At 41.3% G+C, this 23,351-nt stretch overlaps 3 protein-coding genes across 5 annotated transcripts in view; 2 read left to right on the top strand and 1 right to left on the bottom strand.

The window, feature by feature from the left end:
* LOC136364217 (broad substrate specificity ATP-binding cassette transporter ABCG2-like) overlaps positions 1-23,351 on the top strand; it is a 249,788-nt gene that overhangs the window by 14,123 nt on the left and 212,314 nt on the right. For 2 of the 3 annotated variants that reach the window (XM_066323930.1, XM_066323929.1), the window contains exons 12-16: positions 36-160; positions 516-670; positions 2,069-2,158; positions 3,356-3,468; positions 4,380-5,253. In XM_066323930.1, the coding sequence (XP_066180027.1) occupies positions 36-160; positions 516-670; positions 2,069-2,158; positions 3,356-3,468; positions 4,380-4,527 (631 nt within the window). In that variant the 3' untranslated portion in view covers positions 4,528-5,253. Of the gene's footprint in view, positions 1-35; positions 161-515; positions 671-2,068; positions 2,159-3,355; positions 3,469-4,379; positions 5,254-23,351 lie in introns of those variants that run through there. The other variant, XR_010744113.1, reaches the window with a different exon arrangement.
* BLOC1S2 (biogenesis of lysosomal organelles complex 1 subunit 2) lies at positions 5,843-9,461 on the top strand. Its single transcript, XM_066323928.1, has 5 exons — positions 5,843-5,959; positions 6,725-6,841; positions 7,673-7,792; positions 8,283-8,387; positions 8,906-9,461. The coding sequence occupies exons 1-5, from the start codon at positions 5,908-5,910 to the stop codon at positions 8,935-8,937; spliced, it is 426 nt and encodes a 141-aa protein (XP_066180025.1). The 5' UTR covers positions 5,843-5,907; the 3' UTR covers positions 8,938-9,461.
* Positions 12,063-19,860, bottom strand: LOC136364214 (cytochrome P450 2H1-like). The gene is made up of 9 exons (XM_066323927.1): positions 19,635-19,860; positions 18,513-18,675; positions 17,606-17,755; positions 15,700-15,860; positions 15,118-15,294; positions 14,549-14,690; positions 14,079-14,266; positions 13,410-13,551; positions 12,063-12,933 (listed from the first exon to the last, which is right to left on the bottom strand). The coding sequence occupies exons 1-9, from the start codon at positions 19,809-19,811 to the stop codon at positions 12,752-12,754; spliced, it is 1,482 nt and encodes a 493-aa protein (XP_066180024.1). The 5' UTR covers positions 19,812-19,860; the 3' UTR covers positions 12,063-12,751.

Genomic DNA, 23,351 nt, shown 5'->3' with positions numbered 1-23,351 from the left:
AACCTGTACAACTCCCCTCCTTCCTGTCCTCGCAGCCATCAGTACACCAGTGGATATTACCGTGTGTCTGCCTACTTCCTGGCCTTGATGATAGGAGATCTGCTGCCCATGAGAACTACTCCAGCCATCATATTCTCATGCATCAGTTACTGGATGATTGGTAAAGAATTGATGCTTTCATTGAACCTGTCATCTTCCAACACATTTGATTTCTGACTTAGCCAGATTCCTTTATCTATAACATACTTGAACCTCCAGCTGATTTAAGTGCTTGGCATCGTAACTTTGGAGGACTCTGGGGCAGGGGCAGAGACACCATCAATCCAGCACAGGGACCTGTCTGACAATGTCTTTTGGTAATGCTCTTTAGGCCTTTGAAGCATGCATAGTTCTTTCCAACTCCAAACTTGGTCTTTCTTCCTGATCTGCCTGTCCTGTATAGGAATCCAAGGGTACCTCTTTGGAATTCATAATGTGGTTGTTTAGTGCACTCTTACCTTTCTGGTTTTTGACAGGATACCAAGCTGTTGCAGGGCGGTTCTTCTTCTTCATGCTGACCCTGATACTGGTGTCCTACACTGCCACAGCCATGTCCCTGGCTATCAGTGCTGGGATGGATGTTGTGGCTGTGGCCAATCTGCTCATCACCATTTGTTTTGTCCTGATGCTTGTAAGTATATTAGGGGATTTGTGCTCCTTTGGGGGAGGGAAGAGCTGAGACCAGCCGAGAGGACTGGGTTGAACTAGCCCTAGGAAGGCAAAAATATCCATAGTCCAGTGGCACATGAGCCCCATGCTTGTGATTTTATTGTCACTGTAGTCAAAGATATACTTCTGCCAGCTTGTAGTCTAAGGGTTGGGTGCAGTTTGGTGGTTGTGATGCCACCAGAGCTTTCCAAAGTGTGCCCCCAAACAAGTGTTGTTTTTTGTATTAAACTGTCCTTACAAAGATTGATTTAAAAAAAATCTTGCATTTTCAGTATTAGAAATTTAAGTGATCAACTAGATCATTTAAAGGGAAAAAAGCTTGAAATAAACTTCAGATCTGTTGATTTTTTGCATTAATTTTTGCTACCCAAGTGGCATTCGAAGGCACAAACACTCTCTTTTTTGTAATTCAGTGTTTCCCTGGGGTTCAGTACTTCAATACCCTTTCCCAAGGATTTTTTAAGGAAGAGAACAAGAGGGAGAAAAAGGAATTTTTCTAGTACTACTAGATGAGAGCTGTGAATTCTTTTTCAAAGAGGTGATGCTGGTGATAAAACTTCTTGATGATGAAACCTACCAAGTTACATATTTCTTGTTAGATGATCCCTAGTCACTGTCTGTGTACAAGCTCTGAGCCACAGAACATCCCTTATTCTTCAATTTGCAATTTACCCTGCTTTTGCAGTAAGCCAAGTGATAGCGCACTGCTTCAGCTGCTCACTGTGAGTGAGAAGTGTGCATGTGTAGTGAAGGGTAGCTGATGTACATTGAGTTAAGTCACAGTGTATAAAGAGTGACACATGCATGTCCTGAGAGTCAGTGGGGTAAGCACAAGATCACTTGTGATGAAGCAGAGGCTGAAGTGTCATGTTTAGCTATGAAGACCACTTGTACTAAGAAGTAAAAGCAAATCCTTTTCCAGACGAGAGAAAGCATGGCAAGACAGAGGGGAAGACTGAAATAATAGCAGCTCTTAAGGTTCCCCATTTTTCTCCTTTTTGATTCTCCATTTTCTCATCTCCCAGTCATCCTTTTTTAACCTTTGGCTAAGCTCTACGGTGGGGCAGTCCTCCTGAGTAAGAAGTTGTGATCATGCTTGTTAGCTCGTATATGGATGTAGAAAACCTTTCTGACCTCTTTGCAAGCAGTTCAGCTGAGGTAATTTGGTGTGCTGTTGGCCCAGCAGTGTGGGAGTGCTGCAAGGCTCCAACTCACGTCTGTGGGTACAGGCATGACACAGCAGTAGTAGGTCCATTAATTTCAGTGCACCTCTGCTGGGAACTGCAGCGTCTGTGCAGGAATGGTATTATTTGCAGTAAACAGAGTTTGTGACTCATCAATCTCTTCTGTTCTATTTCAGATCTTTTCTGGCCTCTTAGTGAACCTCCCTTCAGTAATGGGCTGGCTGAACTGGCTCAAGTACTTTAGCATACCACGATATGGCCTCACTGTGAGTAGAAAGTAGCATTGGTCTCCTCTGAGTAATGTAGCCACACTGCTGCTTCCTGGAGAGGTTTTGAGTATAAAGTATGAAGTTCTTTTAAAAGCCAGATTTGGTTTGTTTTGTTGCATGAATGTGGTTAAAAAAAAAAAACAACAAAAACACCAAAGACAAAAAAACAACAACAAAACCCCACACCCTGCCAGCCTCAAAAAGAAAGCAAAAGTTAGAACTCTATGTGAGAGCTGGAAGTCTCTCAGAAACAGAACAAACACTTTGTGCTACAAAATTAGTGCTGCTTGGACAGCAGCAGAGCAAGCTGTCCAGTCAGGCAGTACTTTCTAGCCTGAATAGTTGATCCCTGTGGTTTAGAATAAAATCAAATACTGTATAGCCTCTCCAGACACTACTGTATGGGTGGCCAGTCTGGAACAATGATTTCCAACTAGTTAAAGGATTTACTGTAGTGCACAAGTGTCTCAGTCTTCAGCGTGCCTTCCTCTGAAGTGAAATTTTACTTTCCTGAATGGTAAGGAGCTGGAGTACCAGAAATCTAAGGATGCAGCTGCTTAAAACACAGTAAATAGATAGAGCAGGTCACAGCTGGGAGTTGTGTTTCCATCTCCTCTTTGCATCCTGGCTAAGCCTCTTTGGAAGGAGTAGTGTCCTACTTTGAGTAACAATGACAGAAATGAATGCTGGAGCTGGTGCAGGGTGGGAGACGTGTGAGACCTCATTGTCTGGGCGTCACTGAGGTATTTTATGGAAGCGTCCTCTGAGATAGCAGTGAGTGCAGGATGCCAATGCTGGGGAACCTTTCACCTCTTGCTTTGGCTTACTGTGCCATGCCTTCACTGTGGTGGTGCTGGGGTGTCTGCATGCTGCCACATGGTTTTCTGGATCAGTAGATTGACCCAGGTGAAAGTAGATGAACAGGAACTTGTAGCTAGCAAGACAGAAACCTGTGGCTAAGTAACTTTGAAGCCAAGGCCTGGGATATCAAACCACCCTGCATGTACAACTTGGAGCAGTTCCTAAGAAAGGCAGTGATTAAGAGCTTGAAAATAAAAAAGGAACATAAGTGTATGATTCCAAGAATGGTGGTATGTGTATTCTAATAATCCTTAAAGTTCCTTTAAAGTGTTTCAGTTTTAACACCCCAAACCATGAACTCTGCAAAAATCTCGTGTCTGCCTCTTCCCCTAGGCTCTTCAGGTGAATGAGTACAGAGATCTCTACTTCTGTGGTGAGAAGAATCCAAATGCTACAGTGTTTGTGGGAGATACAGGCAGTTGTCCCCCCAATATTTCACAAGAAATGTAAGTAACTCATGGTAGCTCTGGGGGCCTGAATCGTCATGACTTGCTTAAAGTGGAGTCTGACTGTGTCAATTTTTTATACTATTCACAGAATAACCACTTACAAGCCAGTTGCAACAACATGTCTCAAAGTAACGTATTTTAGGATTGTACAGTATAACTCAACAAATACTCAAGAGTGAAGTGGGGATGAAACTTTATTTGTAAAAATAGGCAGATGAGCCAAAATAAGTTTTGTATTTGATAACCTAGCCCCGACTGATCAGTTTTCCTAAACAAATCCAGGGTCACGTAACAGTGCAAATGCAGTGTGTGGACAGCTACAGAGTTGCTGGAAAGCAGTAGATCTGTTATCAGAAACATGTCTCCCCCACAGAACTTGTTTGTAAATATCAACCTCCCTGCAGATACAGAGAGAGCCAAGTTATCTCTCTCGCAGTGCTCCATTTTGCCCCATTTGAAATACTCTTGGCTATTGATACCTTAAGCTGTAGTAGTGCAACTATTTCATGAAACATACTAGAGAGATGGCGAACTGAGTATTTTGCAGAGAACAGTGCTAGAGGACTGTTTGCACGGCTTTTGGACTTCCAGTGATTGTTGAGGGGAAATTAATGCTTCTGTATTTACCATGGTTTAAGGTGGTTCTGAGGTTTCCTTATAAATTGCCAGTTGTCTATAAAGAACAGTTAGAATTTATAAAGAACAATTAGATTGCTACTGAAAAATTATGAGAACTAGAGATCTAGATTCGTCCCTTGAGTTTTATTTGGTGTGATGGGTTCTCTATTTCTGTCACCTGTTTTGCATAGTTGAGGGTAGAAGGGTCTTTGTGAAACAGGAGTAAAAGTAATTACCTGCAGATGTGTGCCACATAGTAATATATATTTGTGCCCCTTGCTTTTCTGCAGGTGTTCTGGTGAAGCATACCTATGCAGCCAAGGAATTGCCCCTACCAGCTGGGCAATGTGGGAAAACATAGTGGCTCTCTTCTGCATGACTGTTATCTTCCTTATCATTGCCTATGCAAAACTCCGGTTTATGAGGAAGTTCACATAAGCTCCTGTGTTGCCTTGCCCTGCAGCTTCTCAGGTGTTAAAACTGCAAAGCTTGTGAGGGCCTACTGGAGATTGCCTAAATGTTTCAGCTGACTTTGCTGGACTTCAGATGGGAAGCCTGTTCCCCTGTTTCTGGAGCATGATCTCTACAGGCTTGTGGGTTTTAAGAAAAAAATGCATTAATGTACATTGCATAAGTGATTTTTCCTAAGAAAATATAATTCTCATAATTCCTTAGGTACATATCAAACTTGATATTGTAAACCAGTATTATTCTGTGGCCAGCTTATACACACAATATTTTATTGAACATTGTCATGTGAGCTTCTCCATCACAAAAAGTGAAAGGTGATGTTGGCATTTTATGCATTGATATGTTGCCCTTCTTAGTGCCTGTCACATCTGAGGAGAGACAGAGACCCTCACTGTGTTGGAGATGCATTCAAGTTTGAATTCAGTACAGAGACCAAGTACTCATTACCAGGAAAGAACAGTTCTATTTCTAGTAGCTTCTCAGTGGAAGCTACTTCCAGAAACAACTTTAGCTTCATTAAAAATTAAACAGCAGTGGTGTTAGACATCTCACCTAAAAAGATAAATTTATACTGTTGTACTGCAGAAAAACTAAAAATCTTCCCACTGAACAGCAAAAAAAATATTTACTGCTTAAAAGGAGGGGAGGGAATTCCCTCTTTATTTTTTTCTAAATAAAAATTTGTATACTTACTACTGGCAGAACTTTTTAACAACAGACTTCAATTCTTAGCTGCACTCTCTCTGTATAGTGCTACACTAGTGCTTATACTATGGACTGAAAAAAATCTACGTAGACGCTGCTGTGGGAACTACTGCAACGTGTCCACAGTCGCACAGGACAGACGATCATGCCGGTAATTTGTCTCCCCTGACCATCTTAGCAGCAGCAGCAGAAGAGCTGCTTTTAAATCGCGTTAAGACCTGCAGATGTAAGTGGATCAGCTAAGCCAAAGGAAAACATCCTCAAACACAGGATTGAGGAGTTTGCCTGTTAGGGTCGGGCTGGCAGCAGCCCGCGGACCGGTGTGAGTCCTGCCGGTGCAATGAGCGCCCCGGTTGTGGTGGGAAATGATCGCACTGACGGCGCAGCCGCATCCAGCACAAACCGGTCGCTCTCAGTTCTGCCTCACTGCCCTTAACAGCTGGGGCAAAGTAACTTCCTGCCCCGTTTTACACCCCTCTATTTCTCTGTGCTGCAGCCCCGACCCCGCAGCGCTCGCACGCCGGCCGTGGCCGCCCCTCGGCGGGCGGAGGCTCCGGGGCTCCTCCCTCCGGCCGCGGGGCGGGCCCGGGCCTGGCGCGGCTGGCGGAGGCGGCTCCGGGCGGCGGGGGTGGCTCGGTGTCCATGGCGGCCGCGGCCGAGGGGCCGCCCGAGGCCGGCGCGCCGCCCGCCAAGCGTAAGGGGCCGGAGGACCGGGGCAGGGGCCGGGGGTGCTCCGGGGCCGCGGTGCGGGGATGGGCCCGGAGAGGCCGCGGCGCGGGCAGGAGCTCCCGGCGAGCCCGCGGCCTGGCGTGTGCCGGCCGGGCCGGGCCGTGCGCCTCTTCCTGCTGCTGCTGCTGCCGCGGGGCCCGGCCGGGTCCTGCCCGCGCCGCTGCTTCGGTCCGAGGGAGCCGGGAGCCTCGGGCAGCCTGGGTGTGCCAGCGGCAGACCCTGCCGGCGGGCGAAAGAGCGGCCTGTCGGGCTGCGGGAGAGCTGCCGGACTGCTCCGGGGAGGGGCCGAACAAGGGCAGATTGTAGTAGAAACAGGTTTGGAGAAGAAAAGCGGCGGCTGATTGCCGCTTTCCGCAGGTGGGGATCTGTTGTAATCCCTATGAAGCGGACTGGGGCCGCTGCGCTTCTGTTCCGAGTCAGTGACTAGAAATAACCAGCAGCACCGTGCAGGGCCGCTCAGTTCTCTCCACATTGCTTTGCTGCCTAAGCACAAGAGGGGGCTGATACTTGTGAGTGCTGTCAGGCCCTAAGATATTATTTGGAAATAATGTTGGTACTACTTCAAAGAAGCTGCCATGGTTTGTTACCTCAGTGTAAAGAAGGCAACTTTCATGGAAAGTAGCTGTGGGAAGCTTGAAGAGGGGAAGAAATGGAACTATTTAATCGTTCTGATATGTTTCTGGACTTGCTATAGCTTGCCTTAACCCTGTAATGTCTTTACCCTGAGTAGAGGATCCTGCTATTGAAACCGCAGAGGAAGCTAAGGAGCCAGCTGAGGCAGATATCAATGAACTCTGCAAAGACATGTTCAGCAAAATGGCCACTTACTTGACAGGTGAACTGACAGGTAAGGCACTGCAATACTGACCTGCAAGTTCTTCTTTCTTTTCACTTTGTTTCAAATTAATCTGTTGCATAGTTTATCTAAGCTGTAAGTATTTAGATCACATCTGGTAAGACTTGCAGTCCAAATTTGGCATCTTGCTAGGCTGCTAACAACACTGAGATAAGTAACGTTAATTTAATGAAGTGCCAGAATAGCAAAAAATATTTTTCAGAACAATTCGGTGTGATACCAGCTGCTTAAAAATATTTCTTCTTCATCTTGAAGAAGTTTGTACATGGAAAATCAACCCAACAAAAGGAATCTAGGTTAAGACAGTAGGAGGGATGCTCTACAGAGAGTGGAGTTATTTTTTTCCTGAGAACAATGGTTATATGCATTTTCCAACATTTATGCTTTAGAATAAATTGCTGTGCAAAATTAACTGGAGCAAAGTAAACTGCTCACCAAGTTAATGCATTGCATAGGCTCTAATTTTGAAAGCACTCTACAGCACTACTAAGTTGAACAGACTTGAAGGATATATAGTACAGATTACCAGTCTGGATTTGTGCTATCAGTTTTCTAAACATAAGTGTCTAACTGACAGAATTAAGAGTAGAAATATGAGGACTTAGTAATTTTTTCTCAGAAATAGTTTAGAAGTGAATTCATCAGTGTAGTTGATTTTTGCAATTCACAACATGTCATCTTTTTGTACAGTGTTTATTAATAACCTGTATTGCCATCTAAACTATTTTGCTTCATTTGGCTGTTGGTTTGAAATCTCTTGAAGGGTCTGCACACAATTCAAACCACATCACCTTTAATTAAAATAAACTGGTTTTTTTTAAGCCACCAGTGAAGACTACAAGCTCTTGGAAAACATGAATAAGCTGACTAGCTTGAAGTACTTGGAAATGAAAGATATTGCTATAAACATCAGCAGAAATCTGAAGGATTTAAACCAAAAATGTAAGTACACCAAATAAGGTAGAGGTGTAATGAATAGTGCACTTGCTTGGGAAATACAGTATCTTAGAGTCAGAAGGTTCACATTCCATTACTGCTGAAGGAAAGAAAACTCACTGATATCAATGTACTGCTATGCAATGCCAGTCTTGTATATTTCTTAACAGCTTTAGACTCTGTAGACTACTGTAAGAGAAAATACATTCTAATTTGTGTCCTGGTTTACTCCAGATTCTGGATCTGATAAGAATAACACTTCTATTAATTCATGTTCTCTTGTTTTTTGTGTTAAGAGACTAGACAATACATTTAAACATTTCATTTAAACATGACTGTCAGAGTCACCACTTAATTTTGGGGCAGGAGAGGGGACCTTTTGAGCTGTTCTGTTTGAAAAATGTAATAAGAAATTCTTGTTTTTCAAGTGTGAACTGTTTCTTGGAAGTGCATTACTGAGGAATTTTTACAGATGAAATTTTTATGCTTTTTTAAGATGCTGACCTTCAGCCGTATCTGGAGCAGATAAACCTAATTGAGGAACAAGTTGCAGCTCTGGAGCAGGCAGCTTATAAATTGGATGCATATTCCAAAAAACTTGGTAACTATCATTCTCCACTGTTAAGACCTAGCAGCATAGTGCCTTGCAAAGGGATTTAAAAAGAAAGAAAGAAAGTAAACTCTGTTTTGTTTAACAAATCTGAGCTGCAGAGTTGCCTATGCCGTTTTTGAGCACAAACATGGCATGTGAAGTGATAAGCATTGGGAAATTATTCATTTAATGAATTATATTATGGTGGACTAGTACAGGTGTTGTTAAACCACTACTTATTAGTGAGGCTTGATTTCTTTTTTATGGGATGTGCTGACTTACATTTTAAAGACTGATGTTTAACTTTGAAAATTGAGGGATTCATAATGTTCCACCAGGCACCCAAGCCCTCGTAGATTAAATTAATATTATTGTCTGACTTAAGCACCAGGTTCTTAAAATTATTATGCGGTTATATTTGCCTAAATGCATTAGAAAAAAAGGACCCTGAATGATACAGTAAATTAGCTTAAAGGATGCAAATCTTTTACCTACCCAGTACTAAAATATTATTTTTCCTTCTGCAGAAGCCAAGTACAAAAAATTGGAGAAACGATGAAATTACAACAGTCTGTAATAAGCTGGAGTGGATGGTGAATCAGACTGATCTCTGGTTTTGCACAACAGCCATTCTGTATGCTGATAAGGATTTGATTACAGCTGACGTGGAGACTGGAAACTTTTTCCAGCTGTTGAATACAGTAGGCTGTATTTTGGCTTAAGGCTGAATAATATTTCCCTCTTCTCAAGGGGTACTGTTGCCTCAGTTGTGCAGTGAAAAGTAGAAGCTTGTCCTAACTCATGTCAGTATTGGCTATATGTGTGTTCATCCTGTTTTCCACATGAAATACTTGGTCTAGGGGAAGTCTTCCATAATCTGTAAAGATGTTTTCTCTTAGTAGCAGCAGGACCTAAACTTCAGGTTTTCCTTTGTTGAGCTCTGTATTGGGAAGATACCTGGACCTTTGGACTTAATGAGTAGAGTATTGAAAAAACTTCATTTTGGTATCCCCTTTTATCTGTTTGAAATAGAGGGACTAATTATAAATTTACAATAAACTTGCTGCATTTATTTCTCTGGAATCTGAAGTTTTTAGAAAGATTACACAAGCTAGTTTTTTATTTTTTTCAAGAGGTCATTCAAGCTACTAGGGATGAAAGAGAACATGTTTCAAACACTGTATCAGGTATTCCTGCAATTACATTCTTCGACTGTCTGGACCTCTGGTGCAGTTTCAAGACCTGTTACTTTATCAGATGCTCAGTTAACTAAGCAGACCCTTTCTTTACTTCACCGGTGATTTTTGATCCTAGTAGTTTTTGAAGTGGCATGCCTAGCACAAAAATCTCCTTTTCTACTAAGATAACAATGTTCCAAGTGGCTGATTTGGTGGAGCCCCTTTGTACTGAACAGGTATTCCTCCCACTCCAAGGATATTTTTTCTGTACCTATTGACCTTAAGTAATTCAAGCTGGCTTTTGAGTGAATTGCAGTTGAAGACAGTACAAGTACTGATATGTAGGAAAGAAGTGGTTCAAACTTAACAGTATTTAAAAGAATGTCTGGTCAGGTGCCAGTGTGATAAAAATCATCATGCTGTCAGGCTGTGTACAGCCACTGATCAGTCAGGATGGACACTTTTCCCTAGTGTTCCTAAAAAAGATTGAAGCAGATGACTTTTGAGAGCCTTTATCATCATTTTGAAAATCCTGGGTTTGAAATAGAAATAGCATTTCTGTGTTCACAGTGTTAACCTGGTAGGACTGCAGGGGGACACAGGGAGCAGGGAAAACCTCAGATCCTGCAAGAAAGGCATGGTATGGACAATGTCCTGTTCCTGTTGAAAAAGTTGCTTTTCTGTGTATACAAAATCCAGTGCCACTTTAAAACTTCCAGGTACTCTGAAGATGGAAATCCTTCTAGCCATGAACCGTCACCAAGTGCTTAGTGTTTTCAGGTAAGGTAAGGTAAGAAAGAGTTTCTTCACAGACTCTTCAGTATTCCACCTCTAGAATGCAAAAATGAGAGAAGAGGCTTGTCCCACAATTGACTTCCTTTTCGAGAGGAAATTTTAGAGACAAAGTTAGTGTCTGGCTGGAGGAGTGTGTGACAGTGGCGTTCCAGTTAGGCTGAGAGCTGTGTTCCCAGTTGTGTTTCTGAGTAACTGTTACCCTCCCTGCCTGAGGGACCTCTGTGTCGCTGGTAGAATCCAGATCATGCCAAGGGTGGCAGCTCCTTGGAGAGTAGCAGCACAGAAGAGACATAGGTGTATGTGAACAGTAGTGGGGAAATATATAGTCAGCCCAAAAGCAAAGCCATGACTTGGTTACTGCTCAGATGTTTCACCTGGAGAATCCCTGAGAAATTCCAGAGGAAATACAGAAGGAGATTGTATATCACAGTTCTCCTTTGCAGCATTTTCCAATGGAAAATAAAGTAAGAAAATAGTGGGTTCTTAGAGGGTGGAACAGGAGAGTAACAGAAAAGAGAGGGCTGATGGATGAAAGTCCAGGGGCAAAGTGTGTCATCAAAATGGTCTGGAAACTACTTTGGGGCTGAAGCAGTTCTTGATGGCTTGGACTGCAACTGCAAACCAGGGGATGAAAATCAGTCTAGTAAATACAGCTCTTTTAGCAGAAGAGTTCAGTTCCAGAGGAGAATTCTTTTTTTCCAGCATCTAAAGATGGTTCTTCCCAGCCACTCTAACTGGTTGTTCTGAAGTCATTCTAAGTTTCAAAGCAGTACTTTGTGGAGATATCCCCAGTCTTCAGAATCTGCGTGCTTTAGCCCTCTCTAATCCCAAAGCCCACTTCATACCATGGTGGAGTCTCCATGGAGGTTGTGGATCAGCTGTTCTGCTGATCTGCATTGCCTGCCTCCTTGAGTTTTCAGCATGGAGGAAGGTAACTAGAACAAGAAATCTGCTTCCTAATTTGCTTTGGCTATTTTAGTTGTGGCACAGCTAAAGAGGAAGGAGAGTACTTTCTTTTTATATTGTGAGAGGACTGACTTCTGTGTTCTGTAACATTTGTGGCTTTTTGCCTTTGCAATGCCATGCTAGTAACACGTATATCTAGCTTAGAAGTCTTTGAAAGGAAGCAAGTTCTGTCTGTTTCACATAAACAGTTAATGGCATTGTGGTAATATTACACTTCTGTCTTTTCCCACATAGTACAGATTCAGCTGTCTTCACTGTAATTACTATATATTATACATTGATGAGAATGCGATCAAGACAGGAAATGCCAGCTATTGGTCTGTACATACATGCTTAGCAAGTCATGTAAACTCTGTGAACCTTTTCCTGATTGTAACATTGCTGTGATGGTCTTTATGCACTTCATAAAATACTGAGAAGATGCAAGCTGGCATTCGTCTAGGAAAAGGCACTGGGGAGGATCCTGGTATTATTTAATTTGTCATTTTTTTCCCCAGTGAACAGCTCTGTAACCACAGTTGGGGTTCTAATAGGTTCCATGGGGTCAGTGCAGCTTTATCCCAAATTGGGAATGGATGTTTATAAGTCATTATCCAGTTCATTCTTCAAGCCATAGCACATTTCATGTAAGTGAGTGAAATGAAGCAGTCAGATGTGTACAGGACTTGAAAGAGATTTTGGAGTATAAGCTTTGTGGATACAATTTTTTCACTAAAAGATGTTCTGGAATATCAGGAAAACAACATTTCAGTATACTACATCTTTATTTTGCAGTATAAATTGTAATTTCACAAACCTGCATTGTAATCACACAGAGGATGATCCATCTCCCCAGTCATTGATAATCTCTATCCCCACCAGAGTAGAAAGTAAGTATTGGGGCAAGAATACAATAGATGATCATTATCTAAGGTCTAGAACAAAATCATCTATCTAACAGATGATAATTATCTAAGGTCTAGAACAAAAAACCTCAGTGTTTTATGTTTGCCTTACAAATAGATTACAAATGAACTGAACGTACAGAGAGAGGTACTTCAGGCAGAATTTGTAAAAACGGTGGAGTACAAGCATCTGTTCCTGCTGGAACCCTTCAGGTGATAAGGACAGCAGCAGCAGAGCTCTCAGAGAACTAGTCCAGACAGCCTGGCATGTTAGAAGCCAGACAGGAACCAGAGCTGGATGAGGTAGATGCAGAGAAGAGTCTGTGTAATTTTGCACAGGGAGCTGTGTCCGTCTCTGTGTGATTGCCTACTGTTAAGGGCTGGCTGTGGTGGTTATAAAAGCACCATACAATTTTCTTTTCTAAGCACTCTTCTTTCCATGAAGTATCTACCAAATGATCTGAGTGTTTAATTCTCAACAGACTGGGGAATGAATGTCATTCAACCAGAGCACTCATGAGTGTGAGAGCTGGAAACTGTCTTCACTTGGCTAACGTGGAACAAAAGAGACCTCATAGTGTCGGGGCATACTTGCCAGACTGGTGATTACTGGGGTAATGTCAATGTCTTTGTGATCTATAACAGGCTTCAAAGTAAAGTTCTGCAGGATGGATGTTAAAAATATGAATATCTCCATCCGGGCTAGACCTTCTCCTGCACAGACGCGTTTTCCTACAAGTAAAAAAAAAAAAAAGGTGACAGTGGAGTATTTTGCTGATAACTGATTTTAGCACAGTTCCATGACAGTTCAAACATCTCAGAATGCACAGGCAGCACTGCAGTATTTTGGGGAAGCATGAATTAAACTACGAACTAAAGGTCTAGAACAACGAGAGCACTCAGTATGTGAAGGCAGTTTGAAGGCTCTCCTTGCTCATATTCTGCTGCTGTTTGATGGTAAGTTTGAGAGACAAGTTGCATGGCTGAGTCTCACTTTATACACATCTTGTAGAAGGCATTGGAGGAGTTTTTATGTTTGCCAAAAAAGGAAGTCAGCTGGAACTCCAGATTGGGGGTTAGAGCTGCCTAGAAATGACTAGCAGATAGCACCTGATATCACTGTACAGACAATGGTGATGCAGCCATGTAATCTTCAGAGAGATTTCAGGAGAGGATGGTCTAGGATCTGAAATAGCAAGAGGTCTTACCTGTAGAAAATGGCAGGAAGTAGTCACTCTTTTTAAAGGTTCCATTTGCATTCAAGAAGTGTCCTGGGTCAAATTTTTCTGGATTTGGAAATTCCTTGCTATCATGTAGGACGGAACTCAGCATAGGGAATATCATAGTGTCCTGAATTAACAAAAAGGAAAGGTACAATGGAGATATGCTAAAGCAAGGAGGCACTGAGTTCCCAGAGCTAAATAGAATGATAGTAAAAGTTTAACCAGTTTAAAATGAACATTTAATGCCATTTAATGCCATTTAATGCCAATGAACATTTAATGTGAAAATATATGCCATTGGTATGGCAAATATGTTTTAGTGAATTTTAATAGAGTCTATTTAAAGTATTTAATATTGCTTCCAAATAAATTACAATTTACATTGATGTGGGGGAAAAAAACCCCAAAAAACCACAAAAAACAACTATCTCCCTCTTCATATTGAGGATGAAAAAATATTTTTTCTTCTTTTTTTCTAGTACAAGGGGTTGGACTCAAAAACTTCCAGAATCCCCTTCCAAATATATATATATATATATATAATTCAATTCATAATCACATTTCAATGCTTTTGAAACTAAATAAAATACAAAGAACAAAACTCATTATTGTTTTCAGGAGATTGCAGTCTTTCTCAGACACAGTTGAACAGACCTTGGGAATAAAATAGCCTCTGAACTTGGTGTCTCTTACTACAGCATGTGGGACATTAATAGGAAGGAAGTCAATGTATCTCTGGATTTCATGGATCACAGCATCTGTGAAGGGCATCTGGTTCCGATCCGCCATGCGAGGGCTTCGGTCTCGGCCAATCACGGAATCAATCTCCTTCTGCATTTTCTCTGTTAAGGAATCAGAAAATGTTGAATGAACAAGTCCCCCATCTGTTTGCCTAAACCTCTCTCCATATTTACAACAAAATTGGCTTTTAGGATGCCAGGAATATATGGATATACTTAGTACTAACATCTGCTTCCCGTGAAGACTACTAAGACATACGCATTTCCACACTACAAAAATGTATTTCCTTAGTCAGGGACTATTGCCACATGTGGTAGTGACAGGAATTGTCCAAACTGATCCCACAACCTATTAAAAAGTTTTAAAGTACTTATTTCCATTACCTACTATCTCTGGGTATTTATGAAGAATCAGAATTGCAAATCTCAATGTGATGCTTGTGGTTCCTGTTCCTGCAAGGAACAAGTCAAGTGTGGTTCTGCTCAAGGTCTCAACGGTGAATATTCCATCATCATTCCCTTTCTCCTGCAGGAAGATTTGGCAGAAGGTTTTGAGTGACAAAGCTAAGAAGTTTGCTTAAAAACAACAATCCTGTACCCATAATGTAGGTTTATGAACACACCTAAGGTTCTTTCAGAAATGTGACACTATTCAGAACACCAGCATTTATGGTAGGTTTACTGAATAATATTATGACCCTTTTTTAATATGGAAGGAGCATTGAATTATGTTAATCAAATTGGTCTTCAGCTTTCAGCACTTTGGCTCATGCTGTTAATTCTGTGTTTAAAAATCCTCGGTAAGAAATTGGAGAGGATAAAATGAAGTCAATGTGTCAAGAAGATCTAATTCCCCTCTATTTGCAAAAACTCAATCCCCATCACAAGTAAAAAGAAAAGATGTGATTCAAGCAGTGATTTCCATATAATCCAATAAATCTCTGCTACTGTACCTGTTCCATTTTATTAAGAAAAGCATCAATAAAATCTCGAGGACAAGTGGGATCCTGGGTTTTCTGGTGTTCCATTACAATATCTGTTGTAAATTTATCAACTTTTTCAAAATTTTTTATCAGTTGTTGATGAGGTCCAGGTAAATAATCCATGACAGTTGGGAAGAAATTATATAGCTGTAAAAATAAAGGGATGAAAAAGCACATTCTGATTAATGTGGACAAAGTAAAATGTTCCCCTGATTGTAACTGTGAAAATGGGGCAGTTAAACTGTTTTGGAACAGTAGGAATTTCTTCCTCAGGATTTTACTGTCATTTACTTTATGGTTTCACTGCATTCAAGGATTTGAGCAACTCTTGCAATGATAGCCTTTGGACATTCAATGGCAATTCTATAAGTTAAAGAAAAAACATCAGGAATTTATTTAACTGCCTTTTCCACTTCCTGATTTTTTTTCAAATTTAGGAAAACCCACTTCAATTAAAAACTAATAACATGAATAAATATTCCTTAATAAAATAATAACTAGCAAATGTATTAAATAAAATTAATTTATAAAATAAAATACAAACACACACACCTGTGTTTGTATAGAGGCCTGGAGCTTGTTGTTTTCCTCTATCCAAGCAATTAAAGTTAGAAATCTCTCGTCCTCGTAGTCAAACCGATCCCCAAAGACGATGGAGCAGATGATGTTGGAAACAGCATGGACTAGGATATTGCTGGGGTTGAGGGGTCGCTCTGCAACAACCACCAAAAAAAGGGTATCTTGCTTTCAGTATTTAATGGATCATCCCCTCTGACACTACAGGGTAGTTTTACATTCTCTGGAGATCCAGACTTTTGTCCTTTTAAAGGACAGTGAAGGGCTTATCCAATTTATTCTTCTCTTCTTGCAGTGAACTAATTTCACTCCTAAAATGGTTTTAAGTATCTCTTTTGTCTTGTTCTCAGCAGAACACTGGTCTGAGCACTTTAGTTCCTCCTTAGGTAGCACATGCTTGTCTGTCTAATGGACTGTTCATTAGAACAGTCTAAAGCCTAAACATTCCCACAAAATCCAGATGAAACCATGGGGACTTTGCCTGAGCCATGTCTTTAGGTTATTGCACTCTCCTTATTAACTTTATTAGCATAACCTCAGTTACCGAGCCCTCTCCGTGGGGTTCAAATGCCTGTGATCAAAGTCTAGGTTTGATAGCACAGCTGTATAACTCCTGTGAAGAGAATTATGGTGTAAGCAAAAAGCAAGATTAGACCCAAGAAAGAAAGGAAAGCTACAATTACAGACAGTGATAGGGTGCATCTCAAGGTCTCAAGATGAAAAACAACATGAAAAAAGTATAAAATCCTGAAAGAAAACCACAGAGTGAGAAAAAAAACTTGGTAGCACACTATTCCAACAAGCAATAGCATCAATTCTCTGTTTGACTGGTGACTCCATGACCACTGAAGACTCAGTGGATGTTTCAGAGGTGTAGGGATATTAAAACTGAGTGTAGAAGATACTAGTCATAGCTATTTATTAATTGCATTAAATAATGGATTTATACTTTTTGCTTGTAAAACCTTTTAATACACAATAAAAATGCTGTAATAAGGTCAACCAGAGTTAGAGGCTTGCATAAGGGCATAAAGAATATATTATTACTGTGATAGTCAAAAGATAAAAGCCATGCAGGTGAGAGTGTTTTCTCTGATTTATAAAACAAATGTTTATCTGAGAAGCCAGACTGAATTTTCTAGTGGCTAATGGAAAACAGTGATGCTTAACCATTCTTTTAGATCCATCTCTTTTTTCCCTCTTGCAGCACAAGCACACATTGAGGGCTGGCAATGAAAAGAAAGCTTGGGGTCCAGGCTGGTACTGTGCCGCCCTCAGGGGCACACTTAGAACACTGACTTACATACTGGCAGAAAACACATTTACAGGTTGAAACCAAGTGGGTAACCTTATACCCTGCCCTCAGAAGCAGCTTATAACTCTGTTCCTATTGGACAGCCCCACCAATACTGGGACATACTGTCTAGTGTTCAAATGGACTGGACCCAACCCCAAATAGCTGCAAATGAGTTCTCTGGTCACCTACTTCTTCAGGATCTATTTACATAGAGCTGCAGGAGACAAGATGAAGAGCTTACTTGGTTACTTGACAGCATCCAGCACTTTCTCCATGGCTAAATTCTATCCAACCCTTGGCTCTGTGGCAAAACCATTCCTTTTGCCACTTCATGTCTTGTTCCTCGAGCAGAATAGGTTAAAAGGCACTTTCGAAGCTTCTCCTACTTTTATTCTCCATACTGTCACAGTGCCTTTGATTGACCCACTGCCAGGACTGACAACTTTGCCTACATAGGCAGGGAGCAGAAACAGCAGTCATATGCCCACTCCTTGGGTCATAGATTTTATGAAGGAGCCCTACACCCCTCATTGTCTCATTGCAGATATGCACAGTGTCTCAGCAGGCACCAAGTCCTTATCATACCACGTGTGTTCCTGAGCCTCTCCAGCAGAAAATGAGCTTCCTCCTGGATTCGCTCCTCAATGCCCTTCTTCCCCATCCCGAAGTCCCGCAGGGTGGTGAGTGCAAATCGTCTCAGCTGCTTCCAGGTCTCCCCGTCGCTGGTCACAATGCCTGAGACAGGGAGGAAAATAGACCTTTGAGCTGAAACAGGGTTGTTTCCCTTTAATGGGAACTATACAGTAAGTACTCAGCTTGCACAGTACATCTCTCTGTGGAGTTACACTGCAATTGCTAACTACCCAAAACCGTAACTTCTCTGCAATTCTGAAGGTGACAAATTTGATCCATCTGTCACAGCACTTGAATACAACTGACTTTATTCTCAGGATAAGAAAAACTATGTTAGGAAGTAAGTAAGAAGTAATGCTGAATTGGTCTTGGATACAAGGCCTTTACACTGACATAACCAAATAACTCAAATGTTCTGCTGTGCACCTTGATAGCATATCATTATTAACAATAGGACTGTGAGCCCTACTGGGTCAGTACATATTATCTTTTTTGTGCTGTAGACTTTCCTTTTGTTGGTTCCTGAGTTGTGTGTATATTCAGAATATTTTCAGAAATGGGAGAATGAATGTAAGACCTTAGAGGCACACTTAATCTACAAAATTTTAGCCAGAGCTTGAAGCACTCTGGAAATAAAAAGGCACACAGTGAAGCCGTCCTGGGACCTTGAACGTTTCTCCAGGGCATCAGTTTACTCAAGGGTCCAAGTAATGAGCTGGATTTTTGGCCTTTAATTGCTAATTTGTCTGCATGAAAGTAGTAAATGAAATCTACCGTTCCCCCCTCCATTTTCCTCTCAGCTATGTTTCTGAAGCTCTAAAAACATCTGTTTTGCATGCTGGCATTACCAAGGACGTACCTGTGCCTCGGAAGAGTTTTTTAATCAGTGGTAGTTTGCCTCTTCCACTGAAGTCATCTCCTTGATCAACGAGAGCTTCTTTTACAACATCATAGCCATACAGCACCACAACCTTTTGTGGGCCCAAATGTACCGTGAAGACAGAACCATACTTCTCACTGAGCTGTGGGAAAGGTGAGCACAAATAGCAACACGACAACATGAATGATAACCTGTGATGTTTGTAGCAAAGAGGCCTGAGAGGTGATGTGTCATTGTCCCAGCACTCTTGAGACATGAGAATGATTAACAACAGTGCAGAGATCATTTAATTATGAGTTACAGAAAAGGGAAGAGGAAATCATACAAGAAATAGGGAATATGAATGGAAATGGCGAGTATCCAGTCCAAATCTGAGAATAGAAAATAGCCCTTCAAAGGGCTGACAAAACATTTCTGAGTGCCTTTGTGCAGGGCATAGTGGATAACAATTTACATGAGCTCTAAAATCAGTTATATACACAATATGGAAGCAAATGCCTAAAGGTTTTTGACCACAAACAGCAGAACCATCTCTGAAGGGGTATTTTTGTCAGATGGGTGACATCAGTCAGGAGAGGGAATGGACAGTACAATTCACCTCCAAATGTCTTTATTCCAATTTCTGGACTTGCTTCCTCCAATCCCAGGAGATTATATATATCTGCTAGGAAGCAGAGGGAGCAAAATAGAGCAAGGCTATCCCCTCAAAAAGGGCCAGGCTGTGTTGCCAACATGGTGAGGAATTGAGCACAGGAGGATTACACTGCAACAGCATCAGTGCCTTGATTGCAAATCCACTGCAAATTGTAGTACTGTGGCACAAATTGTGAGGTCAGCATAAAACTCATTTCAGTACGGTCATTGCAAATATATAGACTGACTTAAAATATATAGAGATATACATATGTCTATATATATACACACATACCTGTAATATATAGACTTAATAAGCATATATATCTGGAAAACCTTTTGTTTCTGTTTGAATCCAGCATTTGGTCAATGGAAATTAAGCTTGTGAATTTAGCTGAGACCAGTGGGACTGGATTTTCTTTTATATGCCGTGAAGATAACATAGGAAAGAATAAGACAGTCCCTTACCTTTTTCATGCTTTCAGCCAAATTCCATGGGTTTATCTGGAGCAGGTTTCCAACAATGGGTAATGCAGTAGGACCAGGAGGCTCCTTCCCTTTTTGAGATCTGCTTCTCCATGTGGCAAAAAGAAGGCATGAGATGCACACCAGCAAGAAAATAGTGGTCCCTCCCAGGACCTCCATGGTGGGCTGAGGAAGAGAGGTCAAGTCTCAGAAAAGCCTGATGCTGGACCTGTAAATCCATGCTTATTTATATGCTGTGGTGCCGAAGCATGTGGTTGCAATTAGCCAATAGTGCCTTCCCAGTCCTATTGAGATACGAGTTTACTTATTAATCAGCTCATGATAAGAATGAATGTTACTAAAGCTGACTTTGTAAGTTATGTAATAGTCCTAAAGCAGTAGTAATTAAGACCTGCCAAAGTTCAGGTAGGGGAACAAGTAATCAAGGGATGAGAACATGTGTAGAGTGGAAGATGGTAAAAACTGTAGCTTAAGAAAGGGAATGGAAGTATTAGTGGAATACAAAAAGAAGTAGCTTTCCTTACCTTAGGAAGTCTCTGTGTAATAAGAAAGGGGTGTGACATTACTCTTAAGGTAATCTGAATGAGAATCTGCAGAAGATTGGTTATCTCTGTTTATCTCTGATCTATGAAACTGGTGCTCAAAGTCAATGCAGTGGATAATGCTGGTGAGAAAAGTGAATTGTGTCAAACGCTTACAGAATATTCTGAGGTGGAAGGGACCAACAAGGATCATCTAGTCCAGCTCTAAAGTGAATGGCCCCTGCAGGGATCAAATCCACAACCTTGCCTTTATTAGCACCAGGCTCTCATCAGTTGAGGTAAGCTCAGTATGAGTTCTCTCTGGACAGTTCTGTTTGAAACAGCTTTCTCTTTTTTATTCTCTCTCCTCCCTCTCCCACCTTCCCCTCTGTTTTTGAGAAGCTTTGTGTGTTACAGCCCCAGACCCCTAGCAGGGGAGAGAAATCCTCATTGCTAGGCTCCTTGGTAGGTCTTGCCCCACAGAAGAGCCCTTGCCCATCACCCCATGGGCTGTAGTCAAACTGACCACTCTCCTGCTCTTTGCTTCAGACACCTGGTCTCTGTAAAGCACATACTGACAATAGATGAGCATTAAATTGGTGTTAGTGTCCTCTGGCAGTGCCTGTTTCTCTTTACACACTTGAGAGGGAGCTCATCCAGATTTTCAAAACACTGGTGTCAGATCAGGGGTATCTCACCCCAACAACTATGTCAGGGACCATTTCAGTCAGAGAAACAGGATCTGCCACTTGCCAAGAGTCTTCCCATCCCATTCCATCATTTCACACATAGCCAAAATTACAATGACCCCTTGGATGCTGTGATGCTGGAAGGATGTGTTAAAATGCATATAATCTTACATATTCTTACATATCCCATATATAAAAATATATATTGTATAGATAAAAATATATGTGTATCTTAATCTCTTCTTTGTCTCCCTGGTAATGGAAGGTAATTTGTCTTCCTGCATGAACTCATTGGCTTAGAACTTGAGTCCACATTTGTTCAATCAGTTTTTGAGTGTTCATATATACGAAAATAGCCAAGACATACTGTAAACAATGCACTTTGTTCTCTACTGAGTTGTCAAAATGAGGTTTAAGGATGGGCAGATTTTATCTTTAGCCCAGTTAGCTGAGTACTAGCAGATTTTACAGCAGTGAGGAAAGAAACATGTCCTGCTTAAATTTAGATATTAAAAAGGTAGGTATACAAATTAACTGACAGTCTCCCTGTTAGTGCAGAAGTACTGATACTTCCAGAGAACAGGTCATCTCACTTTGCTTATGAACTTTTTTTTATGAAATGACTCAGTCACTGAAGAAGTTGTACTGAAGTTCAGGTAAATAAAACTGAAGGTTTTATTTACCTGAATAAAAAGGAAGGCTCTGTAGACATACATATTTACATGTCTGCTAAGGATCTGTTTTGAGGCAGATGACTCTAATACCCTGATCATTTCTCCTGGTCCTAATGGTTTGGGTTTTTCTGTTTGGTTTTTTTTGGGTTTTTTTTTGTTTTGTTTTGTTTTGGTTTTTTTTTTTTTTTTTTTTTTTTGTTGTTTTTTTGTTTTTTTTTTTTTTTGTTTTTTTGTTTTTGTTTTTTTTATCAGCAATAAATTCTGCAAATTCTAGTTCAATGGGCATTACTCTAAATACTCCACACCAGGGTATTTAAAACCAGAAGTGGGCAGATGAGTGAAATTGAAAGGAAATTTCTAGGCTTTGGAGAGATGATTTTATTGCTGAAGACAGTCAGGTTTTTTGTCATCAAGGAAAAACTCCAGTTGTTTGCTTTTTCTTTTCCTTTACTTTTGTAGATAAAGTGCCTTGCATTTCTCTATTGGCAGCCCTGAGGGTGAACAACTGCTGTGAAGCCTAATGCACTGGGAAAGCAAAGCTTTGGAAAAGCTGCAGAGCTTTGCTTGCAGCATCATCCCACATCCAAACATGGCGTTTTTATTATTTATCTAATTACTCACATAATCCCTGAAGGGTTTCAAAATGGTGTTGGGAATAAAGCCAGAGCTGCTTGGAGGGATCCATGACTTTAACTGGGAAGAGATTTAACTGCCAAAGGTCTTGGGTCACCTCTGATGACAGAAAAACAGGGATTATTTGAGTATGAAAGGCTATTTAAGTATGAAAGGCTTATCTGGGTCTGAAAGACACATCCTGATATAGTTCACATTCACAGAAAGTACCTGAAAGATTCTGCTTTCTTCCGAGCTTTCTTCCCAGTGTGGTAGGAAAGCAGATGCTGGGGCCTCTGGTCTTGTTAAAATAGGCACCATTCTCAGGCTCCACCTGCAGATTCAAACTCAAGTTGACAGAGTGGGATGCTGCCGTATGCACCAGTCTTTCAGGTTCCAGGCTTTCCTTCGAATTCCTTCTGAAGGCTGTTGCTTTGCTGAGCCTGCCTAGTGGGATATATGGGCCAGCTCCCGGGATTCAGCCTTGTGTTTACACATAGCCTTTAATCTGGGACCTGCACTTCATTAACTTCCTTCTGTTGTCCTCCAGATTAGGTCTGTGAGCAAACAGACATCTTCTTCTCCCTAGAACCTTCAAGTGTATTCACTGCCTGCTCAGGCATACTGGATCTGGCTAGCTCACAGCAGCTGGTGTGGTGCTGTGATTTAGATTTGTGACAGTGTTGAGGACACACCAGTGTTTTAGCTACTGCTGAACAAGGCTTGCATAGCACTGAGGCTTTCTTGGTTGCTTCCTCTGTCCCCAGCCCAAGCAGCAGGCAAAGGATTGGGAGTGGACACAGCTGGGCCAACCAACCCAAACTGACCAAAGAGAAATTACATGTCTGACATCATGCATGGCAATGAAAACTGGGGAATTGTCTCTCCAATGCAGCTATTGTTCAGAGACTGTGTGATAATGAGCCTACTGGTGGTGAGTCTCTGCATCACTTGTTTATTTTTTTTTCCTTCTCTTTGTTTAACTGTCTTTATCTTGACCAGGAAATGTTACCATTTTTGTTCTTCCAAGTTGCTCCCTCATCCTGTTAGACAGAAATCTAGAGTTTGCACAGTGGAAAGCTGGGTACAGACTATTAGCCAGTGACTATTCCTTGGCATCCAGGCACAAATAAATGTGGTATTTGGAACAAACTTTTGGTATTTGTTCCTTTCCATATTTTCAAACAGGCCAAAGGAGGTGGC

This window comes from Sylvia atricapilla, chromosome 8 (genome assembly GCF_009819655.1).
Source record: "Sylvia atricapilla isolate bSylAtr1 chromosome 8, bSylAtr1.pri, whole genome shotgun sequence".
NCBI classification, from domain to species: Eukaryota; Metazoa; Chordata; class Aves; order Passeriformes; family Sylviidae; genus Sylvia; species Sylvia atricapilla.
The sequence above is the reverse complement of the archived record's forward strand: the minus strand, read 5'-3'. Positions and strand labels throughout refer to the sequence as shown.

Coding starts and splice junctions, on each gene's coding strand:
- BLOC1S2 (XM_066323928.1), top strand. CDS start 5,908: ATGGCGGCCGCGGCCGAGGGGCCGCCCGAGGCCGGCGCGCCGCCCGCC. Junction 6,842..7,672: donor CTTGACAGGTGAACTGACAG/GTAAGGCACTGC, acceptor GTTTTTTTTAAG/CCACCAGTGAAGACTACAAG. Junction 7,793..8,282: donor GAAGGATTTAAACCAAAAAT/GTAAGTACACCA, acceptor TGCTTTTTTAAG/ATGCTGACCTTCAGCCGTAT.
- LOC136364214 (XM_066323927.1), bottom strand. CDS start 19,811: ATGGAGGTCCTGGGAGGGACCACTATTTTCTTGCTGGTGTGCATCTCA. Junction 18,676..19,634: donor TGGCTGAAAGCATGAAAAAG/GTAAGGGACTGT, acceptor CCTTTCCCACAG/CTCAGTGAGAAGTATGGTTC. Junction 15,295..15,699: donor AGGCCTCTATACAAACACAG/GTGTGTGTGTTT, acceptor TTATTTTTACAG/CTATATAATTTCTTCCCAAC.